We start from the raw sequence: 19,564 nt of genomic DNA, 5'->3' as shown, positions 1-19,564 counted from the left end.
TCTCTATTACTCTTGACTTTGAGGCAAGGTTTCTCACAGAACCGAGAGCTACACTGGAAGTCAGCAACCCCCAGAGATCCTCCTGTTTCCTGGTACACTCCCAGTACAGGCCATCCCTAGCTTTTTACACAAATTTGGGCAGGAACATTGAACTCAGATCCTCAGGCTTGTACAGCAAGCCCTCCTACCCTCTGAGCCATCCCTCCACCTGAGAGTTGATTCTTGGGAGTAAGACTATGTGGCTGAGCCACCAGGGCCAGCCCAGAGACAGGCAGACAACCTGGACAGGTAATTTCGATACTAGAGAGACACGGCCCTGCCTTGTCTCCTGTCATAGTAGGCAGAGGCTAAGGTTCAAATGGAGAAATGAAGCGTAGGGAAGTCCAGCCGGCACCAGCCCATGTGACCCTTAGGGAGACACTCACTGGCTGAAGCAGTGGGCCGCAGTCAACACCCAGTTCTCAGCGATCAGGGAGCCCCCACACACGTGCTCCCCATACTCCCTCACGCTGACCTGCCAAGGCCACTGGCCCGGCTGGGCATCCTGCCCCGACACGATGCGGCCTGAAGCCCTGGGACGTCCACACACTGCAAGAAATCAGAATTTTGTGACACAGGGCTACTCCGCCCTCCCGTGTACTCTCAAACCTGGCTTGTCACAGCCCCTGGGAACTTGACCAGTGTGCACCAGAGGATGGCCCCCCCCCCCCCCCCCCCCCCCCGTGCCTGGCTCCTAACAGTACCTGCCTCATATAAGGCCCTGAGGAGCCAGGATCAGACAGCTCTCTGGGTCTGCCTCTAAACCTATGCTCCTGCTGGCTCCTTCCTGTATCCCCAGGACTTGAAGGCTGAGGTAGGAGGATCAAGATCAGAAGGCCAGCTTTGACTATATAATAAAGTGGAGGCTAGTCTAGGCTACAATGAGGCCTGGTCTCAAAACTAAAAGAAACAGAACAAAAATAAAAAATAAAATAAAAACAGTAACAAACGCCCTGGCAACAAAATCCACATTCCACGTAGCTTCCTGAAGCTACTGTTCCCCACCCACCCACCTTACCTGAATCCAGGTTAATGCTACTGTCTGTCATAGGAGACAAGCTGTAGGAGTCTGCTGTGAGGTTCTCACTCCCCAGCAGGGCTCCAGGAAAGAGGGCAAATAGGATTGCAGACAGGGCCAGCTCCATGATACTGCTGGGGGCCAGAAGTCTCCCCGACACTCCAGGAAGAAGGAAGGGGACTGACGGCAGCTCTGGTGTGGTTTCTGGGCTCGCCCTGGGTGGGGCTCAGGCTCCACACCTGCCCTGAAGCCTTGAAAGAGGCATAACACCTGCACTGTTCCTGGGCACAGAGACCTTGGCCTCTCTGTGTGCTGCATGCTCTGGGGTCCTCTGGTCCCCCTCCTGATCCGGGAATCACAGCATCCGAAACCCTCATCTTGTTGATGCAGGACCAGTGCACAGTGTGGCTGCCGCCGCACCAACCACAGGATGCACCCCCAGGCTCCTCAGGAGCTGTTCTGATCACACCCCCACAGCACTGGAACTGAGACTCTGGGGTAAAGGATGTGATCAAGCCCCACAGGGACAAAGCCAGGGAATTCCACCCTCTGTTCTGTATTGCAGTGTCCAAGGACCCCAGGAGACGGGAGGGAACAGATGGACCTGAGCTGAATCTCAGGGTCTATTAGAAAGTATCAAGCCAGGATGGAGAGATGGCTCAGAGGTTAAGAGCACCGACTGCTCTTCCAGAGGTCCTGAGTTCAATTCCCAGCGACCACATGGTGGCTCACAACCATCTTCTGGAATAAAGGAGTACATGCAGATAGAGCGCTCATTTACATGAAATAAATAAATAAAATCTTAACAAAACAAAGACAAAGAAACAAAAAAGAATTTCTATCTGGAAACAAGAGAAAAATATACAAAGAAAGAAAGAAAAAAGGAAAGAAAGAAAGAAAGGAAGGAAGGAAGGAAGGAAGGAAGGAAGGAAGGAAGAAAGAAGGAAAGACCCAGGCAGTGGTGGTGCACGCCTTTAATCCCAGCACTCGGGAGGCAGAGCCAGGAGGATCTCTGTGAGTTCGAGGTCAGCCTGGACTACAGAGTGAGTTCCAGGAAAGGCGCCAAAGCTACACAGAGAAACCCTGTCTCGAAAAACAAAACAAAACAAAAAACAAAAAGAACAGTTCAGTGAGAGAGAGGGAGGGCAGGAAAAGAATTGCTAACTGAAACTCTACTTCTGAGAAACCTGACCTAGAACAGAATTGGGAGTCCAAGCTCTAAAGAGGATGCTAACCCTCCCTGCTGCCTACACAGAACACAAACACGCTGCCAACACACACCCAGACCCGCACTCACGCAGCCTCAGCAGCCCACCACTTCCTCCCCATGGAGGTAATGTAACAGAAGCAGTCTTCTAGGATGCCGAGCTGAACCTGGCCGTCGTCACCACCTCACCCTCCCTGTCACTAGGGGTCTAGTCCGATGGCAATCTGGACCTGTTCTGACTTCGCTCGGATCTGCCCCTCCACATCAGTCCCCACATTCTCGTACCCAGACTCTTTGGCCACTCCCTACCCCTTCGCCTCTCTCCACTCTCCCTTCAGTCCACTCCCCATGCATCTAGGATGCAAAACTATTTGATGTGTTCCCATTGCTTCCCAAATCCTGTTGGTCAATCTGCTTACTTTCCAAAACCCTTTGTAACCTCGAGCCCACTCTCACCTGTGACATCATCCCTTCTTGTATGATATTAGAAGGACCAGCCTTAACATTATGCTTCCCAGGGGCTCAGGAGAGAAACTACGAACGGCGGGAATTGTTTTTGGGAAATGAATCTAAGTCCACCAAGCTCTGTGTCCGTCTACTTTATTCCTCTAAGATAAAATCCTGTCTACACAGCTTCAGTTCTGTTCTCGTGCCTAGCTCCTCTCTTGACTGATTTCTCTCTACCTTTATCTGCTGTTCCCTCTAAGTTCTATCTTAATTCTCTCATCTTAATTCTGCTTCATCTAGGTCCTTCTCATCTCGTTCTTACCCAGCTAGTACTTCCCCATCTGGCTCTTCCTCATCTTCTATATTGTCCATATGTTCTCTCTGGTCAAAAATCCTCCTTATCCCTCTCAGTTCTCCGTCCTCAAGTTCTTCTCTCCTCTCTTCCTCTCTGTCTCCTCATACCTCTAAATTCTATCTTCCCTCTCTGAAAATAAAACTGCCTTTTTATCCCTTTGACCCTTATCTATCCAAGCTATCTGCTGCTTTTCTGCAGGGTGGGGGAAAGTGTGCTCGGTCACTAGGCAACCTGTGTACAGCTGGATGCCTCTGGTGATAGTTAAAGGGAGATCTGGAACTAGAGGTAAGATTTGGGAAAGGAGGAAATTAAGCTTAATTAGCACATCCGCCAGGCCTTCTCAAACAAGTAATCTGGACACTAGGGTCTGTTCTTAGAGAGTACAGAGGTATCTCTGATAAGGTACTTTCCTCTATCTGGGGATGGACCTGGCCGGATGCTGCCAATGACAATAATTACAGGGAGGCTTGAACTGGGGTTCTGGCTGTGCATAGCTGTCAGTGCAGAAGGTTGTCCAAATATTCCTAGAAGTGGTTAGGTAAGGAGTTAGAGGTCTATAAAGTTAGTAAGGCTGTAAGAAAGGAGGGTCTGAGCTAAATTGTGCGAAGCTATTACTTAAGGTCCACCTGACCTAGGCGGTGTCTCCTTGTGGAATTTACCCTAAATCAGGAGGCTAGCATGTGGACTGTTATTTCTGTTAGTCCTTGAAAGCGGCCAAGGGAGATATCTGATTCCAGAGAAAGCCTTTCCTGAGGCTGTTCTCCAAATACCTGGAATGTGTATGTCCAGAGAGTGATCAGTCCACACTGTTAGCTTTCTTAGGGAAAAGTCAATAGGGAAAACTATGAAGGCACACATGATTTTCATAACAGAAGACAGCTAATCTATAACAAGCCAAATAACACGAAAAGCTCCTTGGAATTTGGCTTCCTCTGGAGGAATTCCCTGATCCCTCCAGGTAGTGACTTTGCCATAACCAGCTGAGTTCTTGTGATATATTCCTGAGGCCCGTGCAATCCCTGCTGAAGCTGCCCACAATTTGGTTTTCCAGCCATGGATGCTCCAGACCATATCTCCCCCAGTGGCTCCTCCCACCTCTGGCTACATGGCACTCAGCCATCTCCCTGGCTGGTATGTTCTTGTGTGTCCCCTACCTATGCACCTCAGATGAACAAGACTCTGTCCATCTGGCCTGTGACACCTGGCGCTCAGCGCTCTTTGTTGTTTTGTTCAAGACTTGGTCACAACCCCAGGTTGGCCTCAAACTTGCTACAATCCTTCTTTAGCCTTCTAAGCACTAGGATTACAGGTGTACACATCACACCTGCTCGGAACCTTGTCTTTTAAAAATAAAATATTTGTCTTGAGTTGGAGTCTTTTTTGATTTGGTTTGGTTTTTGTTTTTTTTTTTTTTTTTTTTTTGGTTTTTCGAGACAGGGTTTCTCTGTGTAGCTTTGCGCCTTTCCTGGAACTCACTTGGTAGTCCAGGCTGGCCTCGAACTCACAGAGATCCGCCTAGCTCTGCCTCCCGAGTGCTGGGATTAAAGGCGTGCGCCACCACAGCCCGGCTTGGTTTGGTTTTTTGAGACAGTGTTTCTCTATGTAGCCATGACTGTCCTGGAACTCTCTCTGTAGACCAGGCTAGCCTCAATCTCACAGAGATCTACCTGCCTCTGACTCCCAAGTGCTGGGACTAAAGGCATGCGCCACCACGCCCAGCTCTGGAGTCTTGCTCTACATCTTCAGCTGGTCTCAATTTCACAATCCTCCTGCCTCAGCTTCTCAAGCCCTGGGATTACAGACATGTGCTGTTACCCTCAGTGCCACCACATCCGGCACATGTGTATATTTAAACAGAAAGAGTCAGCACTTCTAGGAAGCCTCCCCTGCTCAAGAGTACTAGGCTTCCACCTCCTTGGGAAACTCAAGCTGAGAACTTCCTCTGCCAGGATTTCTGGCTATCACGTCACTGTGCGTAGTAATGACAGTCACTCTTCTACATAAATGATGGACAAAGAGGCGTTTGAGTTTTTCACACCAGTCCAACTCTGAGCTGGGCACTTGACAAGGCACTTGTTTTTTTCTTTCTTTTTTCTTTTTTTTATCTTTTGAGACAGGGTTTCAGTGTGTAGCCCTGGCTGTCCTGGAACTCGATCTGTAGACCAGGCTGGCCTTGAAATCATAAGAGATCTGCCTGCCTCTGCCTCCCTAGTGCTGGAATCAAAGGTGTGCGCCACTGCCTGAGCTGGGCACTTGAAAGGCCTCTGTAGTGGTAATTTTGAATTGATTTGGTTGTGCCCATCTGGATTGGCCAAACAGCAGTTCAGATGTTGCTGTGAAGGTTTTTCAGAGATTTGACTACGATCTACTCTCACTAAAGCAAGCCACTCCAGTGCAGACAGACCATATTCATCCAGGCCCTAAGAGCAAACGCTGGGGGTTCTAGGAGGGAAGAAATTCTGTCTCAAGACTGTAACAGAAATCTAGCTTGAGTTTTCATCCTGCTTTATAAATTTTGGCCATGCTAACTCCTACAATCTCCATGCGCCAATTCCTTAAAGTAAATCTCTTGTAGGACATCCTGGACTAAATAGTGAGCTCAAAGCCATCCTGGGCTATAATAGTGAGACCAAGTCTCAAAAAAACAAAAAAACCTCTTTTTAAGTATTTTTTTAGCAGTAGGGGAGGGGCTGGAGACTAAAGAGGTAGTTTAGTGATTGGGAGCACTGGCTGTTCTTCCACAGGATCCAGGTTCTATTCCCAGCACCCACATGGTAGATCACACCCTTATGTAATGACAGTTCCATGTCCTCTTCTGGCTTCCTAAGGCACCAGGAAATGCACCTGGTAGACATTCAGGCAGATAAAATGTCCATACACATAAAATTAATCAGCTTTTTAAAATGTTTTTTGTTTGTCTTGGATGCAAGCTCTTACTATGTAGCCCTGCTGGGCTCACTGTGTAGACCAGGCTAACCTCAAATTCACAGATAGCCACCTGCCACTGTCTCCTGAGTGCTGGGATTAAAACTGTGTGCTACCATGCTGGGCCGTGTGTGTATGTGTCCTGAACCCATACATGCTGGACGAGCAGTATTACCACTGTACTGCACACCTCCAGCTCCTCTGGGGAAATCCCTGACTGACCTAGCTTTCATCAATCAATTAATATAAACCCAGTTCTTCAGCACAGACAGATCTGAAGAGGGGACCACTCTGAATATGGAAACTTTTACCTTTTAACCCATAAGTCCAGGTCTCCTCATCGTCAAAGTGAGTATCTCCAGAGATGGGGTGCTCCCCAGGGAAGAAGGCATGAGCCAGGGTGCCACCAGGTCCATCAAAGGGGTAACTGTCTTGGTGGTAGCCCCGGGAAAAGTGGATAAGGATGTCAGGCTCCTGGTGCTGAGAATCCACCTCCTGGAAGGTAAGGCCCGACTCAACAGCCCAGACAGCCAGGGCGTAGCTCATGAGGGTCCGTACAGTCATCCGGCTCAACTGGGAGTTCTGGGAGAAGGACTGGATCCTGAGGAGAGAGGAGGAGAGCCAGTGGCTGTGGAGGGAATGGCCAGCCAGACAAGTTAGCAGGCCAAGGGGAGGCACAGGCACCCAGACCTACCTCCACGTCAGGGTGTGCTTCTTCCACACGCTGCCACTCAGAGCATAGCGCCGCCGCCGCCGCCGCCTGACCAGCCCAGCAGGCCCCACAATATCAGGCAGGGAGCAGCGGGGCTTGTGCATGGTGGCTATTGTTACTGGGTCTGTGGGAGATAGGCGTGGTGAGCAACAGGACAGTCTGTCATCATGGTACCAAATAAATAAGAAATTGGCTCAATGGAGCTGAACAGTTAGCTCAACAGTTAAAGCCACTGGCTGTTCTTCTAGAGGACCTGAGTTCAAGTCTCAGCACCCATGTGGTGGCTCACAATAGTCTGTCACTCCAATTTCAGGGGACCCGACACCCTCTTCTGACCTCGATGATGCATAGACATACACAGGCCAAACACCCAAACACGTAAGTCTTTAAAAAACAACTAAGTCTTTAAAAAAGAAAGAAATTGGCTAATGCCTCACAGCCTGGACCCAGACAGTCACTGTGAAAGCTAGCTCAAGCCAGGCACTCTCTCTACTTGACCAGGGGTGGACTGGCCACTGTAGGAGGCACTTAGAGGCTTAAGCTGGGTCTCTTGTACCACTTCCCCAGCCCCAGTGGGTGGATCCTGAAGGAAGGTACTCCAAAGGTGAAATGAATTGCATCTGTGTGTGCCTAGGGGTCCACGTGCAGTTGTGAATGTGGAGACCAGAGGTCAACCTTGGATGTCATTCTTCACGTGCTATAATCTTGGCTGTTTGAGACAGCATCTCTGACTTGGTGCAGAACTCTCCAGCTAGGTTAGACTGGCCAGTGAGTCCCCAGGATCTGCATCTCTACCTCCACAGAGCTGGGATGACAAGGGCATTCCACCAGGCCCCTTTTCAGCTGGGTTCTAGAGATCAAAGGCAAGCCTTCATGCTTACAAGGCAAACGCTTAACCAACTAGGCCATCTCCCCTTTAAGGCCAGAGCTCCAGAAGGCTGCCATCTCGCCTGGAAGCTGCCACCATCACTCGCTTTTTGTTGTTGTTCTTGTTTGTTGTCCCCCTCCCCCCAACACATGCACACCGGCTTTTTGAGAGTTTCTCTGTGCAGCCCTGGCTGTCCTGGAACTCACTCTGTAGACCAGGCTGGCCTCGAACTCGAACTCAGAGATCCACCTGCCTCTGCCTCCCAAATAGTAGGATTAAAAACGTGCGCCACCATCCCACCACCACCCTGCCTCATGGGATGCTGATCACAGTCTGAAAACCAGCAGGGCTCTTTAGTCTGCAAAAGCTAACCATCCCTTCTCAACTTAGGTCTGTCTGTAAAGCCCCTTTCTACGCATTTCCAGGAGTCATTTCACCTTCAAACGAGGTCACACCACATCTCACTGGCAGCAATAGCAAACAGTAACCAAGAACATAGTGATGTCACACTCTGTTCCAGGCTGAGAGTGAGCAGAGTAGGGGGAATTTTTTTCCAAGCTCCCTCTGCCTTTCTACTTCACTCCACATGAGAGCCATCAGCTCTACCTCCAAAATATACTCTCGGCTACATCCCCACCTCTGCTTCCCAGCACCACCTGCAAAAGGCTCCTGGTTCTCCATCCACCCACCACTCTCCAACGGCAGACAAAAGATGCTGAAGGACAAACCAGAGCTGAGCACGATGGCCACTGTTTCCCGTCTATCCACTCGGTGAGGTTGAAACAGAAGGACCACATGTGTAAGACCAGCCTAAGCAACACAGAGGAATACCTGCCCCCACAATAAAACAAACAACAAAAACCTGAAAATCAGATGAAGCTGCTTCCCTCCTTTGAGCCCTCCTGGTTTCTTATTGTCCGTGGAACAAACCTCTTTCAAGGTCACCTAATCAGGCGCTTGCCTAAGCCCCTCAGCCTGCCTTTCATGGCAGGCAGATAAACTTGTGTCTGCCACAGTTCTTTTGAAGTTACTGGGCCATTTCCCCCCTCATTTCCCTGTCGCTGTGTCCTCCTATTTGTGATCTTAGCTTATAAGCTCACATGACATCTTTCAGAGTGGCTTGCCCGGCAGCGGTACAGACCTGGAATTTCAGCGCTCAGGCTGAGGCTGAAGGATCCTGAGTTCGAGGTCAACCTGTGCTATACAGCAAGACTGTCTCCAGAAACAAATCAGTGGCCTACCCTAACCAGACTAGCTCTTAGCGTTTGGTCTTCTTCAGAATGGCACCATTTCTGAAATAATTTTGCATACTGATCTGTTTCTTTCTTCCTCAGAATGTCAGCTCCAGGCAGTGGGGGCCAGATCTGTTCCATCCCTGCGGCAACATCAGAGGCTGACAAAGCCAAAACCGGTTATCTGGATGCCGGCAAACCTCCAAGGTCTGGGCTAGGACCTGAGACCAGCATCTTTATGTGATTCAGGCGTTCCCTGCGGTTTAAAGACTCTGGGTCATCGACTGAGGCAGGACTGCCTCGTGTAGTGCAGGGCTACCTACCCATTTGGCCTGTCTCAGGCAGCCCGGCAAATCTCTGCATGACTTTGATGGCATCCTGCAGCTTCGCAAGGCTCTGCAGCTGGGCTTGGGTAGGATCTGCCGGCGGCAGGTAGCCATAGCGAGTCAGCCAGTCCTAGGGCACAGGAGAGGAACCATGAAGCACTAACAGGATGGGGCGTTCCTTTCTCACCGTTATTTGAAAAGTCCAACCCTCTAGGGAATCCAGAGCCAACGTTCCTAGCCCCGATGATAGGACCCACCTCCCTTATACACACGGCCAGGGTCCCCAACCCCCGGCTCTGAGTTTTTCAATTCTTTATAGATGTAGCAGGTGAGGCCTCAGTTTCCCATTTTAGCTCCTTTCCACACTTCCGAATCTCAGCCACCAAACCACCAGAGAGAAGAGTCAGTAATCCAGGGCCCCAAGAGCTTCAGGACATTTGAATCCAGCCCGCTCTTTCCTTCATACTCAGGAGTCCGCCCTACACCTTTCCTTTTACAGGCTCTCTGTGATCCCAGGAGCCAGCGGACCGAAGCTCACCACGCCCAGGCTCACGTCCTGCGCCCTGGGAATCGGAGCGTGCACAGGCTGCAGCAGAAGAACCAGCAGAAGCGCCAGAAACCGGAGGTCTAGCGCCCACAGCCTCATGGCGTGTTCAGCCTGGACCTCGGGGACACTCGAAGGAGCCCTGACTCCGGCCGCCCTGAAGGTCTGGAGGAGGACAGGGACCCGGCGAGGATCGAGGGAGCCGACACAGGGTAGTAGAGATGGGCAGGAGAGATCCGGGATCCTAGGAGGCACAGCAGGGGCTGAACGGCGATAACCGAACGAGGGTCGAGGAGGGCTGGGGGTCCTCGGAGGGTGGAGAAGGCGCAGGAGGGGACAGAGATCCGGTAAAGAGGTCCATTATGGGAGCCTCTCCAGTCCCCCGGCCCCCAGATGCTGTCCCGGCCTGGGCGCTGCGCCAACTGCCCCACCTGCAAGTGGAAGCCTGGATGGGGCGGGGCTCACTGCGATAAGTGCTAAGGGTGCGGCGGGGGAAGTAGTCCAATCTTCCAATGTCCAGCACGAAGGGAGGGCCAGGGTTTCCCCCCTCCCCCCGCTTACTGGGACGCAGGGACTCTCCTGAGAGCTCAAGGACTAGCGGTGGGGCAAGAGGTCTAATGCGTCCTCTCCTCCACAGCCTCCGTCAGAAAAGTTTCTGTTCCCAGATCGGGGACTCCTGGAGCAGCCCTTGCTTCTGCTTCCTTAGGACCGCGAACCGGGGGAGGGGTGGCCGGAGCTCCCTTCCCCCACGCATCCTGCCGCTCTGCCGGGGGACCCCAGGCTACCGGCAGTCTGAGCTCCGCAGCTTCCTTTCACCGCAGGATACCAGCCCGGGCCAGCTGTGCTCAGCATGAATACCCCGGACCATTCATTGTCCCAACCCACCTAAAAGGCTCCGCTCTGAGCACCGGGCGCTGGCATCTCTAGCTCAGGGCCAGTTCCCATCTCATGGTTTTCTCCCCAGGGACTAGGCATTTAAACCCAAAACCTGCACACAGAGGAGACAGCAAAAGGTGGAAGAGGCAATCCTTGGGGAAAGGGCACGGCCTGGGGACCAGCAGAGGCTCCCCTCCAGCCAAAGGAACCTGGAGATAGGAGACCAGACTAGTGGAGAACGGCTGAGAGGAATCAGGCTGCGGGTTAGAATGGCAGAAGGAGAATTGGTCAACGGAGTGTGTGTTGACTGCTCGTATCAGGAGCAGCAGGAGGAGATCCATTTGCATTTCAGACAAAATAAACAGTGTGCAGGATGAACAAGCAGCAGATGTAAACGAAAACATTGGTATCCTGTATTCTTCTGCTGAGCTGTGGACAAGTATCACAGACTGGGTGACTTACACAGAAATTCAAGGAGCCAGAACAGCGCTGGTTTCCCTTTGTAGGGACACCAGTCATTGGGTTTATCCTAACCAACTTTTTTTTTTCCTCTCTCATACATTACATCCTGATGGCAGTTTCCCCTCCCTCCAATCCTCCGAGTCCTTCCCCTCCCTCTCCCCCAGATCCACTCCACCTCCGTTTCCCTTTAAAAAAAAAAAAGGCAGGTCTTCCAGGGATATTCACCTAACAAGTTACCATAAACCAGGTGGTAGTGGCTGCGCAGGCCTTTAATCCCAGCATTTGGGAGGCAGAGGTAGGCAGATCTTTAGGTTCCAGGCCAACCTGTACTGCACAGGACAGCCAGGGCTTCAAAGAGAAACTTTGTCTCAAAAAAAAACAAAACAAAACAAAATAGGATTGAATCTTAACTCTGTAGCCTACTCTGTAATAGACCTTGAGCTCATGGCAATCCTCCTGCCTCAGCCTCTGGAGTATCACGATTACCAATGAGCATCACTACACCCACCAAGGAATGGCTTTTATTGTACCTGGGGGTGGGGGGGCGGCTGTGGCAGGAGTCCTTTGAAACTGGCCAGGGCTTCGCAGGTTTAAATGTGTCTCCAGAGCGAGAGAGCATAAGGTCTCAGCTTGCTTCGATGTGTGGAAGGCACAACATTTTAAAGCCATCAGCAAATGAACACTTTTTGGTTGTGAGCCTAGCCTGCAGCAACTGAGCCATTTCTCCAGTTTGCAACTAAACATTTTTTTTTTTTTTTTTTTTGGTTTTTCGAGACAGGGTTTCTCTGTGTAGCTTTGCGCCTTTCCTGGAACTCACTTGGTAGCCCAGGCTGGCCTCGAACTCACAGAGATCCGCCTGGCTCTGCCTCCCGAGTGCTGGGATTAAAGGCGTGCGCCACCACCGCCCGGCGCAACTAAACATTTTAATAAGGAATCACAGGTAGGTAGGCGTTGTGCTGCACACTTGTCCTCCTGACCCTTGGAAGCTGGAGGCAGAAAGATCAAACGTTTAAGGTCAGAGCTGGGGAGATGACTCCGCAGCTGAGAGCACTGGCTGCTCTTCCAGATCATCGGGGTTCAAATCCCAGCACCACATGGCGGCTCACAACTGACTGTAACTCCAGTCCTAGAGAATCCAACACCTTCTTCTGGCCTCTTTGTGCAACACACCCATAGGATGCCCAGGTGTACATGCAGGTAATACACCTAGCAGCATACACATAAAATAATTAAAAAGAAATATGAAAGGTCAGGATTATCTTCAACAACATGGAAGACTGAGGTCAGCATGGGATACATCAAGTAATGTCTCAAAACAAACAGGCGCCGTGGTGTATGCTCTTGATCCCAGCACTCAGGAGGTGAATCACTATGATTTCAAGGGCAGCTTTGTCTACAAAATGAGTTCCAGGCTATCCAGGGCTACATACTAAGACCAGGTTTCAAGCCAGGCAGTGGTGGCACATGCTTTAATCCCAGCACTCTGGAGGCAGGAGGATCTCTGTGAGTTCAAAGCCAACCTGGTCTACAGAGTAAGTTCCAGGACAGCCAGGGCTACACAGAGAAACCCTGTCTTGAAAAAAAACAAAGCAAAAACTTTGTTTCAAAAAACAAATAGCTAGGCACAGCAACCAGGAGAGGGATCCCTGTGAGTTCAAGGCCAGCCTGGTCTACATGGAGAGGGATCCCTGTGAGTTCGAGGCCAGCCTGGTCTACATGGAGAGGGATCCCTGTGAGTTCGAGGCCAGCCTGGTCTACATGGAGAGGGATCCCTGTGAGTTCGAGGCCAGCCTGGTCTACACGGCGAGTCCCAGGCCATCCAGGACTGCACAATGGAGACTTAGTCTTAAACACAACACAACAAAAGAAAAAGAAAGAAGGCAGGGCGCTGCAGCCCGGATGGCGGCAGAGCGCTCGCTTGGTGATCAGGAAGCTTTGGAGTCCTTCCCCAGCACTGACTAAACTCCACATGGTGGTGCTCCCCCAAAACCAACTCAGGAAGATCCCAAGTTCAAGGTCGTCCTCAGCTATATAGTGAGTTGGAGGCCAGCCTGGACTACACGAGACGGCGCTGAAGAGTCTAGCCACCACGGAGATGAAAGACGACTGCAAACTCCTGGTCACTTAAGAGGTGGCATCTAAGCTTCTCCCCATCCTGGGCTGATCTGGCCAGCCAGCCCAGATACCAGGTGTGGGTGTGGAGAAACTTTCCACTGAACTCACCCGCCCCCACCTCCCAGTGCAGTCTGCCTGCAGGTTCAAGTACCACCAGGCAGGGCTCTGCCAACCTCGCACCTGTGTGAGAGAGTAAGCGATGGGTGTGACCCTGTGGAGTGCTTGCCTAGCACGTGAACCCTTGGTTCGTTCTCAAAAAAAAAAAAAGAAAAAAGAAAGTTGTTAAGCATCTAGGTTATAAGGTAATTAGTACATGGCAAGACATCCTGGAGCTCCACCCTATGTATAAGACAGAGTGGGACTCCCTCCCATGTGTCCATAGAGATGCTCAGGCAGACTAGGCTGGGCTCAAATTCACTACATACTAAGGATGACTCCCCATCCATCCACTTCTTCCTCTCAGGTGCCGGCAGTACAGGCCTGTGCTACCATGTCTGATTTTATGCAGTGCTGGAGACAGAATCCAGGACCTAGTGCATTCTAGTTAAGATGCTACTGAGCCACATTCCTAGACCTAGCTGTGTTTACATCATTGAAAATATGAAGAACCCAGCATTCAGTAGGCAGAGGGAGCAGAACCCTGTGAGTTTGAAGCAAGTCTGATCTGCAGAGTGAGTTCCAGGCTAGTGAGACCCTGCCTCAAAAAAGAATGAAAGAAAGAAAGAAAGAAAGAAAGAAAGAAAGGAAGGAAGGAAGGAAGGAAGGAAGGAAGGAAGGAAGGAAGGAAGGAAGGAAGAGAAAGAAAGGAAGAAAAAGAAAGAAAGAAAAGAAAAAAAAAAGAAAGAAAGCTAATTGCAGCCAGGTGGTGGTGGTGCACACCTTTGATCCCAGGACTTGGGAGGCAGAGGCAGGCAGATCTCTGAGTTCAAGGCCAGCCTGGTCTACAGAGAGAGTTCCAGGACAGGCAAGGCTACACAGAGAAACCCTGTCTCAAAAAACTAAAAAATAAAAAGAGAGAGAAAGAAGAAGAAATCCTTGTCCTTAGGAGATACGGGCTAAAGTAGACAATGGTCTAGCCAGAATGGTAAGTGTGCATTTGTCTATACAATGTTCACAGTTATTGCATTTGTTTAATTCTGTGAAGCTGTGTTACTGTGCCTGTCTAAAACACCTGATGGTCTAATAAAGAACTGGCCAATAGCAAGGCAGGAGAAAGGATAGGCAAGGCTGGCAGGCAGAGAGAATAAATAGAAGGAGAACTCTGGGAAGAGGGATTGGAGAGCTAGGAGCCTGAGAAGGAGAGGGGCTCCGGGGCCAGTCACCCAGCTACACAGCCAGCCACGGAGTAAGAAACAAAGAAAGGTACACAGGAATAGAAAAGAAAAAGCCCACAGGCAAAAGGTTGTCGGGATCATTTAAGTTAAATAAAGCTGGCTAGACACTAAGCCAAGCTAAGGCCAGGCATTCATAATTAAGAATAAGCCTCTGTGTGTGATTTATTTGGTAGCTGGGTGGCAGGCCCCCCAAAAAACAAAAGCCATGAACAACACATACACAATTCACACATACACACACAGAGAGAGAGAGAGAGAGAGAGAGAGAGAGAGAGAGAGAGAGAGAGAGAGAGAGTCAAGCCCAAAGGCCCACATTCTATCTGACTTCCTTTAGAAAAAAATTGACTTATTTATGTGTATGAGTGGTTTGCCTGCATTCACTTATGTGCACCACATGTATCCTTGGTTCCCAAGAATTCCAGAAGAGGCCATCAGCTCCCCTAGAACTGAAGTTACAGACAGCTGTGGGCCACCGTGTGGGTGCTGGGAATCGAATCCTCTTCAAGAGCAGCTGTTGTGGACTGCTACTTTAACCAGGCAAAGATGTGTTACTTTTTGTTTATGCTGCATCTGTTTAATTGTTTAAAGATGTGTTGCTGTTTCACCTGGCCTGCCTAAGGCACCTGATTGGTCTAATAAAAAGCTGAATGGCCAATAGCTAGGCAGGAGAGGGACAGGCGGGGCTGGCGGGCAGAGAGAGTAAGGAGGGGGAGAAATCTAGGCTCAAGTAAGAAGAAGGGAGAAAGAGAGGGCTGTGCCCTGGCCAGAAGCCAGGCAGTCACCAGACAGACACGAGAAGCAGTGAAAGCAGGACATACAGAAGGAAAGAAAAGTAAAAAGCCCCGAGGCGAAACGTAGCTGAAGAGAAACAGGTTAAGTTAAAGACCCAGGCAAAAATGAGCCTAAGTTAGGCCGGGCATTCATAGCTAGTAAGTCTCTGTGTCATGGTCTGGGAGCTGATTAGTGGCCCAAAAGAAAAAGCCAGGGATAAGCAGCAGGTGCTCTTTAACCACTGAGCCGCCTCTCCAGCCCCAAATCGACTTTCTTTTTTTTTTTTTTTTTTTTTTTTTTTTTTTTTTGGTTTTTCGAGACAGGGTTTCTCTGTGTAGCTTTGCGCCTTTTCCTGGAACTCACTTGGTAGCCCAGGCTGGCCTCGAACTCACAGAGATCCGCCTGGCTCTGCCTCCCGAGTGCTGGGATTAAAGGCGTGCGCCACCACCGCCCGGCCTCAAATCGACTTTCTTTAGGGACAATGTGGAAAAGCCACAAAGAAGTGCTTCAGTAGTTGCCAGCGGTTAGACATTGACTGAAAAGGTCTTGGGGGGCTGAGCAGTGGTGGTGCATGCCTACAATCCCAGTACCCAGGAGGTAGAGGCAGATCTCTGTGAGTTCGAGGTCAACCTGGTCTACAGAGTGAGTTCCAGGACAGGTACCAAGGCGACACAGAGAAACCCTGTCTCGAAAAACCAAAATAATAATAATAATAATAATAATAATAATAATAATAATAATAATAAATAAATAAAAATTTAAAAAGAGAGAGAGAGAGAAGGTATTAAGGGAACTTTGTTGGCCGGGTGTGTGTGTGTGTGTGTGTGTGTGTGTGTGTGTGTGTGTGTGTGTGTGTGTGTGAGTTATGGTTATGGCAATTATGCTATGTTCCATTTTTGTCCAGACTCATCATATTTAAGACACTTATGGACTGGGTTGTAATTCAGTCAGTAGAGTACTTACTTAACATGCATAAAGCCCTGGGTTCCATCCCCAGCACTACATACAATGAGTACAGTGGTACAGGCCTGTAATCCCAGCACTCAGATGTGAGCAAGAGTCAGAAGTTCAAAGCCAACATCAACTATATAGGTAATTCCAGGCAGGCAGGCAGACAGGCCTGGACTAGAGATCTTATCTCAAAAGCAGAACAAAACACTTGAGGACTGTGGTGTGGTTCTGAGCTAGGACATCCCAGCATTCTGGAGGCCTTAGTTCAGTGTCCTTGTGGAAAATCAAATATTTTTTTTAAAGAAACTTTCAAATTTTAAATTTAGGTGGGTGTGGTGGCGCACACCTTTAGTCCCAGCACTCAGTAGACAGAGGCAGGTGGAACTCTTGAGTTTGAGGTCAGCCCAGTCTACAGAGCCAGTTCCAGGATAGCCAAGGCTACACATAGAAACTGTCTTGAAAAACCAACCAACAAACATTTATATACATTAATATATATATTAATCCTTGTGATAAGTAGAATTGTGTCCCCTGGAATATATGAGGAGGCCCTGTGTCCACATACCTGAGCATGTGACTTTATCTGTAAGTAGAATTTTTTTGTTTTGTTTTTTTGTTTTTTGTTTTGTTTTTCGAGACAGGGTTTCTCTGTGTAGTTTTGGTGCCTGTCCTGGATCTCGCTCTGTAGATCAGGCTGGCCTCGAACTCACAGAGATCCACCTGCCTCTGCCTCCCGAGTGCTGGGATTAAAGGCATGTGCCACCACTGCCCTTGTTTTGGTTTTAATTATGAAATAGGTTTCATAATGTAGTCCAGGTTGGCCTGGAACTCACCATATAGCCCAGGCTGGTCTCAGACTCCCAGCAATCCCCTTGCCTCTGAGTGCTGGAATTACAACAAAAGCCACCATCCCTGGCCTCCATCGGCTATCTTCTGTTTTGAATATCACCCAAAACTCAAAGGAGAAGCTAAGTCTGATGGTGTGAGCCTGTAATCTTAGTACATGGGAGGTTGAGGCAGGAGAATCAAGAGTTGGAGGTCAACCTGGGCTACATAGTGAGTACCTGTCTCAAAATATTTTTTTTCCTGATTTGGGAATATTTTATTTTTAGATAGTTTAAGATGTGTAACATGGGGCTGGAGAGATGGCTCAGAGGTTAAGAGCACCGACTGCTCTTCCAGAGGTCCTGAGTTCAATTTCCAGCACCCACATGGTGGCTCACAACCATCTGTAATGAGATCTGGTTCCCTCTTCTATATACATAATAAATAAATAAATCTAAAAAAAAAAAAAGATGTGTAACATGTCGAAAGGCAGATCCTTCCATGACATGTGAAGAAGCAGAAGGCTTAGGTAAGGTCACCTGTCTTCAAAGGATCCCAGTCCCCAAAGGAAGGGGGAAGAGGAAGCCGGGACCAGTGTTACTGGAGTGGGGTTGGCTGTCAACAAGACTGGCTGTACTAGGTGGTGGCTGACCTGGAGCAGCCACCAGACATCACTCTAAATCCCAGCACTGGAACCTGGAGCAGCCACCAGACATCACTCTAAATCCCCGGCACTGGAACCTGGAGCAGCCACCAGACATCACTCTAAATCCTGGAGCACTACCTGGAGCACAGAGAGCTGGAAGAGAACAGCTTTGAGGATGGGCTCTGGGCAGGCATGCTGGCGGGGTTCCACTTTCCTGGAGATGCCTGTGGCTACTTCTGGGTTGCAGGTGCAGGAACCCAGCCAGGGGGCTCTTCCTCCTGCTTCAGGAAGCTCTCTGGGTTTGTGTCCTCAACAGGCCCAAGTCAGAAAACCACAGGGTTCAGCAAGCAGCTCCTTGCCCAAGTTCCAGCTGTCCTCAGAGTTGTGGCCCAGCTTTGAAATCAATGCAGTGGCCAGGGACCTAACCTCCAGGGTACAGGTCTCACGGGATTCTAGGCTCAGAAGCCTGGCCTTTGGAATTCCAGGCCTCCCTCACACAGAGCTGACAGAGCTGCCCCATGGCATCCCTCTCACAGCAGGTGACGGTAGGCACGTGACATCCATACACTTCCTGAGTAGGGGGTCCTGTGCTCAGGGAGGCATACAGGGGAATGATGGGAAAATGAGGAGCTCATTGCATCTGAAGCCGCTACCCACCTGTACTTTGAACTTAGATCCATTTTGGATGAAATTATCCAGTCAAAAGGAACTGAAGGTGGGTTGGATTAGCAGTTGTGTTGGGTATCCAAAGCAGAAGTGAGCAGGGTGTGGTCTTTGTAGTCCAAAAATGGCTGTCTCGCCTCACACTAGAGAGGTCCCCAAGTTGTTCAGTCCGGGAGGCTGGCTGTCTCAGCAGTTCCAACCTGGCCCCGAAGACCTGGAAGATTCCTAGACAGTTGCTGATCTCCAATCTACCCTGGAGTCCAGAAACTGGTTCTAATATTGGAGAAGGAACGCCTCAACAAGAGGATAGGGGAACCTGCCATGCAGAGTGAGGGCCAGCAGGCCAAGCAGGGTTTCTTCCTTCCTCTTCCATGTCCTTTTGTTTTTGTTTTGAGACAAGGGCTCACTTTGTTCTGAAATTCACTCTGTAGACCGGCTGGTCTCTTCCTCCCGGAGACCCTCCTCTCTCTGCCACCTGAGTGCTGGAATTCCTCAATATATGCCCCCCACCCCCCATCCCCAGTCCCACAAGACAGAGTTTCCCTGTGTGACATCTCTGGCTGTCCTGGAACTCAATTTGTAGTCCAGGCTGATCTGGAACTCAGAGATCTGCCTGCCTCTGTCTCCGGAGCACTGGGATTAAAGGTATTCCATATCACACCCTGGTTCAAGTCAAGGGCACTTGCCCACTATTTGTGAGACCCTGGGTCCAATCTCTGGTACTGAAAAAACAAACAAAACAAAACAAGACAAAACCCTTCTAAACTGAAGAAAATACTGGAAAAGAATATTATTATACACTGAGTTAAATAACCTGGAATAAGAAATTAAAAGGGGGAGGGGCAAGGGATCAAAATTGGAAAGAGCAAGAGGGATAATGAAGATGACGGATGCCCTGGTTCCAGGAAGACTTTCTCCTTGTCTGTAAAGCATCTCTCCCATCCCAAACAGCTCACTCTTGTCCCTGCCCAGTGTTTGGAGATTGAGTCTCAGCCAGGCAGTGGTGGCGCACAACTTTAATCCCAACACTCTTTCTTTTTTTTTTTTTTTTTTTTTGAGACAGGGTTTCTCCATGTAGCCCTAGCTGTTTTGGAACTCAAACTCACAGAGATCCGCCTGCCTCTGCCTCCCAAGTGCTGGGATTAAAGGTGTGCACCACCATTGCCCAGCATAATTCACCCTTTCTAAGGAGGACAATGAAATGCAAGGCTGTGGAAGCTTGTTTGTTTTAGGCTCTGAGTCAGGGTC

General features: G+C 49.7%; 1 protein-coding gene across 1 annotated transcript in view; it reads right to left on the bottom strand.

Annotated features, from left to right (window-relative positions):
• Mmp25 (matrix metallopeptidase 25) overlaps positions 1 to 19,564 on the bottom strand; it is a 42,261-nt gene that overhangs the window by 17,918 nt on the left and 4,779 nt on the right. Inside the window, 6 exon segments of the mRNA XM_052758268.1 lie at positions 426 to 588; positions 6,303 to 6,592; positions 6,686 to 6,827; positions 9,127 to 9,259; positions 9,668 to 9,792; positions 9,795 to 10,118. Of these exon segments, the coding sequence (XP_052614228.1) occupies positions 426 to 588; positions 6,303 to 6,592; positions 6,686 to 6,827; positions 9,127 to 9,259; positions 9,668 to 9,792; positions 9,795 to 10,118 (1,177 nt within the window).

Source organism: Peromyscus californicus, unplaced genomic scaffold (genome assembly GCF_007827085.1).
Source record: "Peromyscus californicus insignis strain IS unplaced genomic scaffold, ASM782708v3 Scaffold_3__1_contigs__length_106647218, whole genome shotgun sequence".
NCBI lineage: Eukaryota > Metazoa > Chordata > Mammalia > Rodentia > Cricetidae > Peromyscus > Peromyscus californicus.
Note: the sequence above shows the minus strand (reverse complement) of the source record. Positions and strands in the feature narration are given on the sequence as shown.